The sequence below is a fragment of the Thermobia domestica genome, chromosome 14, assembly GCF_964235325.1.
Source record: "Thermobia domestica chromosome 14, izTheDome1.hap1.1, whole genome shotgun sequence".
In the NCBI taxonomy this organism is placed as follows: domain Eukaryota; kingdom Metazoa; phylum Arthropoda; class Insecta; order Zygentoma; family Lepismatidae; genus Thermobia; species Thermobia domestica.
In genome coordinates, this window is record NC_137467.1 from 27,182,545 (window position 1) to 27,199,231 (window position 16,687).

The following is a 16,687-nucleotide window of genomic DNA, read 5'->3' on the forward strand; positions in this document are numbered from 1 at the left end:
TAGAAATTGTACGCCAAGAGAATTACTGGCTACCTCTAATTATGTTCCCGTGTGCAACTGTCGAATTTACAAGATCGGTTCTCTCTCCTGAAATTACATTCGGTCATCTACATTCAGTTCTTGGTGGATATCTATCGACCAATACTTCGTTGCGTGTGGTTGAAAGTTGGTTATGACAATAGTGAAACTACGCAAGTTTTAAAAAGTTGACGTGGCTTTCCATACGGACATTACACAGTGTGCAATGTTGATATGTGACAATTGTTCTTTTTTTTTTTTTTTTTTTTTGTTACCTGTGCGTTCTGTAGTCTTCCGTACTACTACAAAATTGTTGATAATTTTATTGAGAATCCTCATGTGCAGTTATAATTACGTCAAGTTATCTACGTGCGCATCCTACTGTGACTTCTCGTGGAGGTTTCCAACATCTTGCAGACAAATGAACGTCACTATTGGCTTGAAGGTAAGGGGATTTGTTTCATCTTGTTTCTTTTCACAATACCTTTCCAACGATCTACCACTTGACCCCCCTTACTATTTGAAAATTATGAGGTGAACCATTTCTGGGACCCTCCGGGGAACCGTGGGACACAGCTTTTTCATTCAAAATGTGTATCCCAAAAACAGTTGGGTATGTATGCCCCGATCTTTTCCATCCATCCGTTTCCGCAAAAACTGCCCTGATCAGACTGTAGATGTCCTGAAATTATGCCACGTGCTCTACTTTGCCCTGCTTTTGCGGACGTTTACACCATCTTGCAGAAAAATGGACATCACTGTTTGCTTCCGGGGTGCTAACATTACACATGCTTTCCTTTTTACGCGTATTCACTCGTTCGAGCACAAGTACTTTCCTTGTTAGTAAATTTTAGCTGCAAATTAGGGGTCGCGGTGGTTCAATGGTGGAGCGTTCACTTTTGGTGCATGGGGTCTTTCGTTCGATCCCAGCTCGCGCCAAGTGGACTTTGTGGTAGATAAACACCGTGTGCGTGGGTTTTCTCGAGGTTGTTCCGTTTCCTCTCACTTTCTGCATACCACCAGTTACTTGATTTCTCATCATGACTGTCTCCTTTAACCTAGCCGCCATAAACGTAGGACGTAAAACTTAAAGATTTAAGAGTTTTAGCTGCAAATTTTTCAAACATCTTTGAAATGGTTAGCTCTACCTAAGATGGCTTCGGACTAAGTTCTAATATATATTAATATATCACGTACCTAATTAATATACCATGTAACAAAACATAGTAATAGTACTTTGTCGGAGCACAAACGGATTTTTATATTAAGGACAGATACTCATGCAAGCTTGCGTTGCGTTCTTTGCGTTGCGATTTATATGGGTAAAGTTGCGTTACACGTCGACAGGTACTTAAATTTCTCAATTGGCTATTCAGCCAAAACGCAAGCAAAGAACGCAACGCAAGCTTGCATTTAATCCCTCCTAAATTTCATTGCAGTCTCTTTTCTTTGTTTTAAACTTAGACTGTAACATCTGTTTACTTTATAATCTATTGCACTCAGCAACGCTTAAGAAGAAAATTTCAAAGAAAGACAAAAGTAGGAATGAGACAAGGAGAAGGGAAAGAACCAACGGCAGGGTTAACAGGTGGCTAATGGGAAAATGTTCAAATATATTGGGAATAGTTTGTCATTTTAATGTTCTGTTTCAACTTGGATATAGAGAAGCTTTACATCGTTCCGAATGTCTTCTGCCGGTGGAGTAAATCACTCGAGGAGCTAAACCATTCATTTATATCCAATATTTAAAAAGAAATGTATGTTGAGTTTCCTCTATCTACTCGTTTCGTGCACAGCCAATCCATTACTCTAAAATAACCACCATTTTCGTTTGCTCGAGTAGGTAAGATACTTTAAAAAAAAATGACATGAAATAAATTTTACACGTCCATCATGGATGTGGTAACAAAAGCAAGGCAATTTCAGTGAAATATGAAGGAGCAAACTTTTACCATTAGTCATATGTAAGATAGATGTTAGACTATAAAACTCGAGCATTTAGGGAAACTTCCTTAGTATTAAGAAAAGTTTTCATACTTTGATGAAAGAAAAGAAATGAAATTATTCTTAAAGACAGAAACATAAGCAGGTCTTTTTCTTAATATTTCTACGAGATTTATTAAAATGACGTAGACAATAGTTCATATGAGTTGTTTATTTATTTATTTAGGAGTATGTTTAGTACAAGGGGTCCAGAAGCACTTAAAAAACACAAAATTTACAGGAGAAATGAGTGATGCAAGTACTTAGACGTAACATAACATAACCAAATCTAACCTAACCTAACATAAACTAACGTAATATTAGAAGAAATAAGCGAAATTCTATCATTTTTTTGGAAAATTATGCGGGACTCCTATACTAATATAACATAAACTAACCTAACGTAACCTAAACTAGCCTAACCTAACTTAAACTAACCAACCCTACCCTAAACTAACCGAATGTGAACAGAAATTACCAAAATAGTAACATTTTTTAGAGAAAAGAGCTGGACCCCTTCTGCTAAACATAGGCCTTTATTTATTTATTTTAACACAACAGGCATGTTGCCCAATTACAGTGTTGGACATGAACTATAATTACGAGGACAAGTCAAAAATTATCCGCAATGTAGCTATAACTCTTACATTGTTCAGACTGACCTCTGTGCTCGTTTATTTTATTGTTATGCTGTTGTGGTCATGCCATACAAGTTTGATTCCAATTCCTCCATTTGTCTTCCTTTTGTTGCAGATAGATCATAGCAGCTCCATTAGAAATTTGCACCAACGAGGGACAACGAGTAGTGATGATCCACTTTTGTGGTCGGAAGGTGTATGAGGGGCCGCAATCCATCAAAGACTTTCCGCATAATAAAGGAACAGTATCTTGTCCCAACGGAGTGTCTACGAATGGATTGAAATAATAATTAAAAAAATAGTCGCACAAGTATTACGCACGAGGAAGGAGCCGGGAAAGTTTTGTAATACGATCTTATTTCTTATATTTTTTCAAAGTGCTCTACCACCACATATTACACATATTTCTATCCTTCGAAACCAGTCGTCAAAGAAACTGCCATCTTTCGGCAGAGATCTGTGCACACTAATCGTATCAAGTTTTTTGTAGGGCACCGTCATTTGTAAACGCCTTCCTCTCAGCCTGATCTTCACATGGGTAACAGCACGAAGTCACGGGAAACGGGAACTGGACTGAACGGAGGGTGCTCTAACAGTTTTAGTCCAGTAATGGCCAAATGCTCTGAACAAACTTTTGAACGGTACGCTGGAGCGTTGTCGTGGTGAAGTAACCATGTGTCCATCCTTGAGTTTGGGCGCAACTGTTTGAGAGCTGTAAGTACGTTAGGCAGACATTCTTCGGTATACCACTTCCCGATGACTATCTTCTGTGTTTCAAAGACAACTAGCTCGATAATTCCACGCACACTAAAAAAAATACCGCCACAATTCTCTTCTTCACTTATGTCGACTTTCGAACAGCTACGGGGGTCTCGTCATCTTCGAACACCCACACTTTTTTTTCGGGACGTCATAGCAATAAAGCCAAGTTTCGTCACCTGTCACAATAGTATTCACAGAGGCAGAATTTCCATTTTTAAATTTTTTCAACATTTCAAGGCATCATGAAACACGGTGTGCCATCTACTCGTCGGTCAAGTCCTGTTGTACCCAGAGGGTACAAAGCTTTTTAACTCGAAGGAGATGGCGGAGAATAAAACGAACTGGTGATGTATTAATGCCCAAACATATATCTATTTCATGGTGTGTACCTTGTCTATTTGTCTCAAGCATTTTCCTTACTGCAGCAACGTTTTGTTCAGTCACAGATGAAGATGGCAGACCTGACCTTGGAGCGTCCTCAAGGTTGCAATTTCCTTTTTGAAACTCTCGGTACCACCTAAATATCGTTGTACCATGAGAACAATCCAATCCAAGCACAGGAGTCATTTCCTCTAAACATTGATAAACACTTAAACATGTGCAAAATTGTAGCGCACAATTGCCCGGTATTCAGTTCTTGGCCACCACGACATCTCCACCTCTTTTCACTAACACAACTGTAAATCAACTGACACTGAGACACAGTCAGCGTCAATCCACAGTGCAAGTTTGGATATATCTAAACACGTGCTAAGTTGCAAACTTCTGTGATGATCCGTTCTGTTCTATTGGAAAACAATTCATAGTGCCCTTTGTACGGCCACAAATGATAACAACACTGAGTGTGCACGTGACATGATTATGTTAGACAGACGAGTGACTTCTGATGAAATGGCACATCGTCTGGAAATTAGTTATGGTTCCTGATACACCAACCGATCACAAAAACCGGATCACTGCTCGTTGTTCCTCTTTGGTGCAGACTTCTAATGGAGCAGCCATGATCTATCTGCAACAAAAGGAAGACAAATGGAGGAATTAGGATCAAACTTTCACAGCATAGCAATAAAATACACGAGGACTGAGGTCAGTCTGAACAACCTCTGCGGATAATTCTTGAATTACCTTCGTATTATATAGAAATACAATACAAGTGTAGTTTAATTGCTGCTATTGCTAGTTCTAGTTTAGTTTGTCGAAACATGCATACTAAATTAGAATACAACTCGACAGAATCGATATTATCATTCACAATTTTATGAAGAAACACCACAGAGATTTCTTTGTTTCAATTTTACGATATTGAAGTTATTTATCAATTTGTGTATGACGTATATGCAGGATATATTAATAATTTTTAAAATTTACACTGAACACTTTCTATCATTATAAATATTTTTCAACATTCATATCCCAAATGGCACTAGCATATCCTAACTGAGATCTAACATAGGAATAACATAACTTTAAAAAAGTGTCGATTGATTTTGAAAATCCTTATTAAAACTATAGCTGAAACCAAAATTTTTCTACGCACTATTCGTAATGTTTTCTATATGACGAGTAAATGTTAACTTTGAGTTAAAAAATCACTCTTAAATCTTTAACCACTAATAGTTATAAGAAATAGCAAAGGTCCAAGGTTTGAGCTTTGTGGAATGCCTGATACTGTTTCAACAGATATATTGACAAGGAACGGACATGAACGTGTCATCCGAACATCCGAATCAAACCTAGTCCATTCGATAAGCAAAACAAAGATATGTTCATGCTCAAAAAATTAGGTGCCACGGACAACGGAAATGATTGTACCACGTTTCGTTGTCATAGACAGAATAGGTATTCGGGGAAAGCGTGTATTGGTATGCAACCTTTTCCCTCAAATGTATTCCGTCTATCAATACAAAACTTGATACAATCATTTCGTATCTCCTATATTATTTTTGCGAGATACATTTGGATTGTGTGCTTTTACCCGGGATCACTCCAAAGGGGTCCAAAGTTGATGGGAGGGATTTCTGGAGAAAATTTTCCCGACATTCTCTCAATTTTCCCTGTTCAAGTACGTTATGGGCCCCAACACATAGCACCTCTGGAAAGTTTGTTTCATGCAGAAGAGAATGAACTATAAACCATGACTTTCCCATGAATAGTGTTAATGCAATAGCTATTTCACTGCGAGTCTACGATTTTCTTTATATTAACAGGGTCAATGGGCCCCAGGAACTTACTCTGTTGTTCATGGCACCTAATTTTTTGTGCATGAACATATCTTTGTTATGTTTATTGAATGGACTAGGTTTGGTTCGGATGTCCGGATGACACGTTCTTGTCCGTTCCTTGAGAATTCGGGACCTCACGTGCTCGTGGATTTTCCCGGGGTTCTCCCGTTTCCTCCCACTTTCTTCATTCCACCATTTCATTCATCTCTCATCATCACCGTCTCCTTTAGCCTAACCGGCATAACCGTGGGACGTAAAATTTAAAGATTTCATTTCATTTTCATTTTTGGGACCTCAGTTGCTTTATAATGAAATCCAATACTTTTCAATTGGAAACAGATTGTGATGTGAGGATGAAAAAGAGATTGAAGAGTAAGAGACGCAGGCCCGTAGCCAGCCCAAAAAATGTAGGGGGGCCCGGCTGAAGTTAGGGGGGCCCGATCCAACCATATGATAGTTCATCACCATATTATAGATCTTTTGCAAGCCTACTGTAAAACTTTTAGGGGGCCAGCAAAAATTTAGGGGGAGCCGGCCCCCCTAGACCCCCCTTGGATACGCGCCTGAAGGGACGAATTTAGGATAGGTAAAGATCTACACAACATTTGCCTGATGCTTTCAGCGGTTCTCCTGTGATATTTGTCCGTACGTTGTTACTCTCCTTCAGGTACACGATGTCCAGGCAAAGAGCGGTCAAACGGCTCAAACAGAAGTTCGGCGCAGATCCAATAGAAATCAAATCAAATGACGGCGTTGAATAATTTGGATATTATTCTGTTATTATGTGGAACCATTATATCTGTGTCTTTCTAAATGTAGATTCTGAATATCACACATATATACCTCCTTTTCCTTTCTAAATATCGTAAAAACTTTTATTTTTCTTTCTGAAAAATCTCGCTACCAGTGGCAAATCTAGTCCAGCCGGGGGGCCTAGCCCCCTCCCCCAGTGTTTTGATTGACAAAAATAATTGAAATTATTTATATATTTTTGAAAGATTATAGTAAGCGTTGCCTTTTATTCTTTATTAGATTTTTTTTTAAATTTTATACAGGGTATAACAAAAAGGTGCGGCAAAATTTCAGGGGCGGATTCCTTATGGGTAGACAAGCAAAAAAGTCCATATGGCCATATGTCGGGAAATGCACCGTTACAGAGTTACGGCCATTGAGCCACCTAATGGTGTGAAATAGTCATATTCCGGTTCGCTCCTTAATGTGACTCAATTTAAACCTTTAAAACTCAGCCCCTAATTAAACTAGGAAGATAATTTTGGTATCTATGTACTCCTAAAGAACGATGCTTACCGCTGATATGTATTTTTTGTATGTGGGAGGTACCACGGCTGATAGGGGAGGGTAATTACGTGTTTTTGTTTTTGTTTGTTTTTGTCTCAGAATTTTGGCGATGGCATTCCTTTCCCCTTAGAGGTACACTCATAAAATGCATATCGGCGAAAAACTTCATCCTTCAGGAACATATTGCTACGAAAAATTATCTTCTAGCTTAATTAGGGTCTGAGTTATTGAGGTTTAAATTGAGTCACATTAAGGAGTGACCAGAATGTGACTATTTCACACCATTAGGCGGCTCAATGGCCGTAACTCTGTAACGATACATTTCCCGACATACGAGTATGGTCATATGAACTTTTGTGCTTGTCTACCCATAAGGAATCCACCCCTGATGTTGTCATACCTTTCTGTTACACCCTGTATAGTTAGTTGCAGCTTTCCTGTTATGCAATGTGTAAAGCAGTACTTGAGGTCCACAATGCCAATGTCCAACCTCTAGGCATAATATCCGTAGTGAGATAGTTCAGTTAGAAGCTTCTGTAGGACCCACGAAAAATTGTAAACTCATGACATATCTATCATAGTTTGGGTTCTGGCTTCCTCCTCCCCTAGTTTTCACCTTCTAGATCCGCCACTGCTGGTAACCCTAGTTTCTCTGATAAAGAATAACATTACTCCATTTTGCAAAAAAAAAAAAAATCCGATTTCCTTCGTAAAAGTGAATTAATGGAAATGAAAGTGCAATGTTATTGGCAATTGCATGTAAGTAATGTGATAGATGCGGCAAAGGAATGAGGTAGATAGTCGAAGGTTTTCATACTCTGAAATAGATCACTGAACCAAAGAGTGTGGTCACTTCTGTCCTACATAATAGGCGTTGTTAGACCAATGGTAGCAATGCAAACAATAAGACCAAAAGTTAATGAAAAATTCTTGAACTAATACAAACGAATAAGCTATTGGTTGACACTTAGCATTGTTGAACTATATCTATGGAAAGCTTTAAGTTTTACGATTATCTAACGAATAAAATTACGTTTGACATTCAACTAAAAGCCACAATAACGGCTAGAATTGGTACGTACTATAGAAATTAGTTTTCCTGTTTTTAGAAAGTACCTGATAAACGTATAGATTATTGAAAAAGAGAAGAAATACCAATTGGTTTTAGTACAGGACTACAGCTGTCAAAAAGAATGCAAGGAAAGTTGCCATAACAGTTGAAACACTTTTGATGAGTGAAAGTATCTGTTTTGTAGCGAGCATCAATCCTGATGGCATTTTCGCGGATCCCAAGAGTTTCAAATATTCTCTGATCTGATTGGCCGATACAGATATGACATCACAAGTCATGACCTACATATAGCACAAAGTAAGCGCCAGCTGTTGGTCCTCATAGCCCAAAGACTTAGCGCTACATGCTAGTAAGGGAAATCGTTTCTGGTGTGCGTTCAAATCCTGCCTAAGGAATTTTTTTATTATTTTTAATTTTTTTATAACACTTCTTTTGTTAAAATAATATTTAAAAAGTGATTTAACGATTATTTTTTAAAATTTTCATTAAACTTCCTTCATTAAAATAAGATTGCCCTTGTACTATACAGATCCATAGCAAAAGTAGTAGTAGTAGTAGTAGTAGTAGTAGTAGTAGTAGTAGTAGTAGTAGTAGTAGTAGTAGTAGTAGTAGTAGTAGTAGGTGTCGTCATCGGTACGTGGCCAATAAGAATGCTACTTCAGCCATGTATTGGATGAACCTCTTGGGATCGGCGAAAATGCATCCTATTGTGTGTATGTGTGGTGAAGGAGACGGAAGTTCGGACTTCCAGCCGGTATCAGCAGTTGCTGTATAGGGATATTTACGATTCTGATCAAAGTTAACTTTTATTTGTAAAGCTGAAATAGGACATTTTCAGGCATTCAGTTAGTGAATAGATACACAGTCTCAACTATTACACAAACACAATATGTTGTCTCGTACTAAAGACGAGAACGTTAGCGACTACGCTACGCGTAGGCACAGATCTGATTTATTAATATTAACAATGTGCTCTAATGTTTAAGCAAGTTAGCGTCTATGTGCATGGAAAATATCTTCATGCTTTTGGCACACGTTACATGCTGTAACCGTTCAAATATCCCCCTGTCTAAGAGTGAGTTTCAAAGCGTCCCGACATGGAAGGAGGCAGGCTGACTGCTGGAAGGAAAGATGTGATTGGTTTCCTACGTTGTTTATCAGGACTGCAAAGGAACAGATGAGGTGTTAGTCCATTGAAAATACTAAAAACTCACAGCAAAATTTCGATGTCTTTCAGTGTCGGACTGGAGCCCCGGCTGGAAAAGCAGTTTAGGGCCCCACGGTGGGAGTGTATACATCTCGTAGCAAAATGTATGATTATCCTAGGCCTACTGATAATATAAATTCAATTACTTGTAATGTAGAAAAGGGGCCCCATTCTATTTGGTTTATTGTAAATTTAGGCTATAATGATGATCATAATTGAATAAAAACTGATGGATGTTCCATGTTTCCTAAATGCTATTTCTGTTGTAGATCGTAGTAACCTTCGGAAAGGAGGAGCCCGTAAGGTATTAATGTCCTTTTGAGTGTTGTTAGATCTACAGTTATCTTTCTGATGCCTGTTTGAATACTCAGTGACGTACAGTACATCTGATGTACGCCCGAATTTCGTGGTTCTTTTTGTTATGTTGTAGATACTTACATAAGGATTGAAATTTTAGATATATATATAAAGAAACGAAGTTGACGGTGGGACCCAGTTAGGATTCCAGCCTTCCGGCCCTGGCCATCCGAGACTGATGTCTTTATTTGATATCCCAAATCAATTTGAAAAAAAGAGTTTGTCGCTATGTATTACCGTTTCTGTTCTGTGGCGATCAATGTTGAAACCGGAAATGGTAAATTTATTCACTTCCGATTTAAATAAATAGTTAAGGGAGAAGACAAAACCTATTGAGACACTAAACCCCAAAAAAGCTTCTCGTTATCTCTTACTGTTTTTATTCTATGGAGATTAATCTCGAAACTGGAAGAGTAGTGACCACTTCCGGTTTCAGTAGAGACATACGGGTGAAGATCGTAAGTTTTCTTGAAACACCAAATATTAAAAAAAAAATTCTTGTCACTAACTATTAACGGTTTTGTTCTACGGTTATGAATGTTGGAACCAGAAATTGTTAATTTCTACCACTTCCGGTTTGAATAGAGCGTTCAGGGATAAGATAAACTACGCAGAGACAGTGAACGCCTTGATGTATATATAGTGATAAACTTGCCAAAGGGAGCAACGTCATTTGTGACAATTTTTTCTTGCTCTCGATGTGAAAACCTGTAAAAGAAATGGTCATGTTTTGTTAAGACTGTTAATAAGTCTAGTAGAGAGCAAAACATATGAGGTGCCTAGAATCAAACCCCGCCAAATCCTCTTACACACTTTTGTGGAAAAGTCACAAAACCCGTCACAAACAAACCCTTGGGAATACAAACACAATTTTTGTACCAACGAGTTGTTCATTGTATTGTGTCATAGTGACAAAATATGAATACAATCCAATAATAATTTAAAATATAAGGAAAAATAGTTTTAGGAAATTCGGATATGGAGGGTTTCGATAATGAATGATTTGGCTGGATTTTATACCGAGAGGATTTGGCTAGTATTGAAAATTAGAACTAAATTTTTAATGCTTTTGATTCTAAGTAGTTTTAAAGCTAAGTACGATTTAACAATAACCAGTTGAAAATGCTCCAAGAATATTGGTAGGACGAACTTAAAAAGAATGGAGATATGAAGTGGGAAAAGGATAACTGTCATTGTTCGTAGATGTAAAAGTAAATCTTTTTTATCCGCATCTTGTCTTTCTAGCAAAAATTAGCAAAATATCATCTCTTTATAACTTACAGTTCTCGAGATATGGCTGCTTAAATATCTAAAAATTCGAACTTTTTTCGCCAATAGCTGGGGAACGGTGGCCAGTTGGCCAGTAGACATTTAATCAGTGGCCACCGGTTACTATTTGGTACCAAAATATTTACCATCCTCTTAGATATTGAACGACATCAATATCATCTCTCTACAACTTATGGTTCCCGAGCTATGGAACCTTAAATATCTAGAAATTAGCCATATTTGGCCAATATCACGGGGACGGTAAGTCATAGAGAGATGGCATTGGTGTTAATCATTACCTTAGAGGATGGTAAACATTTTGGTACCAATAATAATTGGTGGCCACTGACCTAACCAGTGGCCAGTTAGACAGTGGCCACCGGTTAAAATATTTACCATCATCTTAGGTATTGATCTACATCAATATCATCTCTCCACAACTTATTGTTCCCGAGGTATAGCTTCTTAAATATCTAGAAATTGGCCATTGTTGGCCAATATCACGATAACGGTAAGTCATAGAAAGATGATATTGGTGTTAATCAAGAGGATGGTAAACATTTTGGTACCGATATTAATTGGTGGCCACTGGCCAACTGGCCATTGGCCAAACCAAATCCAGCTGGACACTGGATACTGGTTACTATTTGGTACCAAAATAGTTACCATCCTTTTAGATATTAATCCACACCAATATGATCTCTCTATAACTTACGGTTCCCGAGATATGGCTCCTTAAATCTCTGGAAATCGGCCATTTTTTGGCCAATATCTCGGGAACGGTAAGAGTGGCGAAAAAAATTTAATCACTTTCTCTGATAGTTTTCGATGCTTTATCGAATGCAGGGTTCAAAATTGAAAACATCGCAAATAACAGACGGACGGAGAGACAAACAGAGAATTCAGTAAGCAACTTTTAAAATTAGTTGAAAAGAGGGAAACCCAATAATTTATGACGTTATAGGATATCAATAACAAAAATGTAAAGTTGAAAAACTATTGTCTTGTCAAAATTAGATTACACAGACATTTGCAATATTAAAACTGTCTCGGTTTGAGAACGTTATGTGGCTAAACCTTAGGAAGAATGGCTTGTTACATTATTTTCCTAAACAATAACAAAATTATCATCTTCTTCTTCCTCAACTACGTAGGAACACATGATTTCTTTTGATTTTGCTTCAAAATTATTCGCTTGGATGAGTTGAATTTGAAATCCAGTTACCTGGCTTTTTTAGTACCTTTTCTACTTCTATTTTCCAATATTTAGCTAGTATTGTTACACCTACCTTATGAGTAGTACCATGCTTATCAAGGATGTTCTGATATTGTTCTGGTCTCAGAATCGTGTCTTTCTGTTTCAAGTCTTTTTCTATTAACCCAAAATCGCTGAGCATTCTAGAAAGCCACATAACTGAGTAGAGCAGTCTCATTAGCTGCCTTGGATGTGGCGGAATTTGAAACCAAACATGGCCTAGCTCTGTTCAGATCTGGCGGACTTTGAAACCAAGCCACATTTTCAACTTTATTTTACAGTGTGATGTGGCGGCTTTAGCTATGAAATAATATTTTCTTTGAATTCAGCATGTTTAAAACTATAGGATAGGATGTATAAGTCAATTTGTATGAAAAATGGATTTGGCGGGGTTTTATTCTAGGCGCCTCAAATAATAAGTTATATATTTTCGAAAGACATATATGTAAACAGTGCACAGCAAAAAGACATTTTACATGTGTTCTCACTGTAACACCAAGAAAGTAACTATTGCAAACAAATGACTCAAAATGCACATGGGTGTGAAATCTTTGCATTTAAGTAAATTTATGAGTCTAAAGTAGTTTTTTTATCACAGATTTTAAGTTTGTAATTTTCTTTACTTCTTACACTTTGTATTTCCTAGTTAGGAATATGATAATTTCATTATGTCCCATTTTATAAAGGGAAACACACATGAAAACAAGAATTTTAGGATTGAAAAATGCATAAAAAGATTCCGATCTTGGCCAACAATTGAAGGGTTGGATGCAAGAACCTGGTAAATCCACTTTTAGAATTATTTCGAAAGCTGCCTGTTTCTTGTTCTAACTTCAAGATGAACACTTATGCAGATATCTCCTTTGCATTAGAACACAGAATATAATCATCGGATCAGGACTAGCTCGAGAGAGTAAATGCTTCCGGAAGTAGGAACGAAATTCACGGTTTTGATTGGTTGGTGTTTTCCGTTTCTTGCCACGTAGCATTCATATAGCAGAAATCAAACATTTGCTGTTGTCGGTCCTGAGTGTGGTAGCGCTATCTGCTAGTAATGGAAATCGCTTCTGGCGAGGGTTCAAACCCAGTCCGAGGAAAGTTTTATTTTAAAAAAAATTTCATAACACCTTTTTAATTAAAATAAGATGAAAATAATACTCAGAAAAGTGATTTACTTACTTTTGTGCAGATAAGTAGTAGTAGTAGTAGGGGTAGGAATAGTAGTAGGAGGAGGAGTACTAGTAGGAATGGGTTAGAAGCCCCGCAGGGCTCGTTTTGTTCCACCTTGACCCCCATAATATATTTTTTATGACCAACTTAAAACAACTGGCTAGGATAGCGCGTAAAACAGCTGGCTAGAGTAGTGCGGGAGTAACGCACTTCCGGGAGTATTACTCTCCCGAGCGGGTCGTATCGGATCTACATGAATCTTGCACACAGTGTAGAATGATCTCTTCTTACTGGAACATATGAAAATCTCAAATTCGCTAGCATCCAACCCTTCAATTAGTTTTTGGATCAGCACAAAATTTTTGAAAGATCTCTAATTCGAGTTTTTTTTTTTTTTTTTTTTTGTATTTCGTACGGAATAAGCACATCGTACTGAGATCAGTGATAGTTTGGGTTTGACTATGTAGTTCTCCAGATATAAGACCTACAAGAAAATTTTTTGATTGAAATGTGTTGAATTTTTTAATCCAAAAATATAAGTATTCCAGTGAATGAATGTAAACAAGTTTATGTAGACTTTAGTCGTCTGTTTGATAGTAGACAAAATAGCTATAAACTCAATTATTGTGTCACAATAAAATATTTATCGAAGCATCTGAAATAAATCAAGGACGTGCGGCATAATACTTGACTTGTGCAAAAAGTACGTGGGTCGTTCATGATCCAACCGCTGTTGAAAGGTGAACACACTTTCAACGGTTCTAGTGTTAATAAGTACAAGAATCCACAAACTTCGTATCGAAAAGAAAGGGACTATATATAGTATGAAATCTTAGTAAGTGCTTTCAGGCTATCACACAGGTAAATGTATTGATCAAGAATGTTATAAAATAAAGGATCTGCCCATACGACAAAATCGTGAAGCCATACGTCACAGCTTCGCCACACCTACTCTGCCCACAGCGCGCCACTAAGATCGCAATGTTTCGAGCCAACAATCGTGGCGGAAACGAGAGTAGCCAATCAGACGTGCCGGTTTAGGCGATGCTCGGTTGTTTTTTTTTGGCTTCATTGAGTTCACATGATGAAGATACATATGGGCAGATCCTCTATTTTATAACATCCTTGGTATTGATATCCGATGTTTCGAAAGCAGACATTGCATTCATCTTCAGTGGTTGTAATGAAACGTCGACGTCAATACATTTACCTGGCTGATAGCCCGAGAAGACTTAACTAAAGTCACATCGCCAGGAAAAATTCAATTCTTTGTTCATAGTATGAAATGTTACTTTAAAAGTTATAATTTCTCTATAGTAATTACAGGAAAAGTATTTGTTTGTATTTGCAAATTCAATATATTTTCAGAGGAACTTTGAAGACTTGTAACAAGTGAAGAAGCAAGAATGAACACGGAGGAAGATAAGTCACTGTCCATTTCATCATCTCGGCCATCTATCTCGGAGAGTAGGACAAGCCAGATTACAAGTAGTAGCATCACAGGAATCTATCCATCTACATATGATGTATCAATGACACGTAGCTTCTCTTTTCCGTCAGAAGACAACATTCCATCCTACTCGTTAACTTGGATTAGGCCCAAAGATTGGAACTGTAAAGATTCTAAAAACTCCGACTCTATCTTTGATTTGCTCAGCAGGGACGTTATGATAAAAGTCCTGTCCTCTTTCACAGAAAAGGAGTTAACTTCTACAATAGCTCCAGTATGTAGGAAATGGTACTCACTATCTAAAGAGCCTGTACTTTGGAAGCAACTCAGCTTTAGTGGCACTAAAGTCCCTGTTAACTATATCCGCAAAAAGATCAGAGAGTCTCCACAAGTTAAGAAGATAATATTTGTGTGTGTACCGTATATAACTGTCATTCTGCGTCAAGTGTGTCGATCTGTTGAAAATCTCCAATCGCTTACCATTAAATTTTGCACTGCTAGCGATCGAGTGAAAGAGGGCTATCCACAAGTAATTCCAGAGGCTGCTATGTTAAATATTTTGTACACATTCCCTAACTTGGAGTATTTAAACTTGAAAGGGACTCAAGTATATTCACGTAAATTTTACCAACAAATTCCTAATTTATCTAAACTCAAGTCGTTGAATCTTGGCTACGGTCGATTTATTCACTCGCAAGATCTTACATCGCTTATTGTCAACTTGAAACATTTGCAAGACCTACGACTGGTCCCGCGTTGTACTTTCGATGATAAGCCTGTACTAACAGATGATGAGTGTGTAATCATATTCAACGTATTGCGTGATACTTTGCAAAAATTGAGAATTGATGCTGATAATCTGGGAGATACCACTTTTGAATGTATATTCAATTGTCACAAGTTACGGTGTCTGGACATTGAAAATGCCAATCTTCTGTCGCCTGACTTTTTGCCTCTCATAGCAAAACTTCAAGATTTGAAACTTCTCAGAATAACCAATGCTTATAACGTAAATACTAAAGGATTTATTAATTTATTCCAAATTCCAGAGATGAAACGAATACAGTATTTGAGTCTTTGTACTTGCACTCACGTGGACGATGCGGTAATAATTGCTATGGCGAAAACATGCACTAACTTAACCCATTTAAATATTCAAAGTTGTAAACTTACCAGCGATAAAGGAATTGAATATATAATTAAATACTGTCCTAATCTACAAACTCTGAATATTTCATACCTAACCCGAGTATCTGGGTCTTGTTTTGAACTGATTCCTAAATACCTGCCGAATCTAAGAATATTGTGCCTTGAAACTGTCACCAACCAAGAGAAGAAGGACGCTTTACGGGTACTTCAGAAGAAATGTCCTAAACTGCAAATACGTGAAATTGTGTCCGAATTCGGAACGAATCTCCTTCCATTAACTTCTTAACTGGAAATACTTTCTATGGTTTGTACTTCAGATGTTGAAATCAGTGACTACAGACTATATGTCCTCAATAAATATATTTTTGTTGGCAAGTTCTTGATTGAATTAATGAAAAATAGGCATGCTATAGGATTTTGTGAAAGTAAAAGTTGAGACAGAATGGACACACTCTGTAGGCATTCGAAAATGAAATAATAAGGAATATTTAAGGAGTTGAAAGGGGGCAAAAAAGGGTAAAATAGGGGAAATTAATTAACATGATACGTCACAATACACTCTACCCTGACATGCGATCCCCGATGATCTAATTCTTAGCTTCCGCATCTTTGATGCACGGGGTCCCGGATTCGATTTCCGGAATCTCGGGAGGGACAGCATTGAATTTTAATGAATTACCGTGGTTCAGTCTCATACAGCCTCGGTACTGCAAAATGGCACTAAACTTCGACCAACAAACAACAACAAAAAATACTCTGACATAAGGAAACAGACACTCCGCAAAGCAATACAATTTCATGTAAACACGAAACGAATGCGAAGAGCTTATGAGTAT

General features: G+C 37.5%; 1 protein-coding gene across 2 annotated transcripts; it reads left to right on the forward strand.

Annotated features, from left to right (window-relative positions):
- The first annotated feature begins 1,575 nt into the window (after positions 1 to 1,575).
- On the forward strand, positions 1,576 to 16,213 carry LOC145670583 (uncharacterized). 2 transcript variants are annotated; one of them, XM_081739382.1, is made up of 2 exons: positions 1,576 to 1,861; positions 14,621 to 16,213. In XM_081739382.1, the coding sequence occupies exon 2, from the start codon at positions 14,659 to 14,661 to the stop codon at positions 16,135 to 16,137; it is 1,479 nt and encodes a 492-aa protein (XP_081595508.1). In that variant the 5' UTR covers positions 1,576 to 1,861; positions 14,621 to 14,658; the 3' UTR covers positions 16,138 to 16,213. The 2 variants fall into 2 exon arrangements, with proteins under 2 accessions (XP_081595508.1, XP_081595507.1); XM_081739381.1 differs by lacking the exon at positions 1,576 to 1,861 and adding an exon at positions 7,903 to 7,996.
- The last annotated feature ends 474 nt before the right edge of the window (positions 16,214 to 16,687 follow it).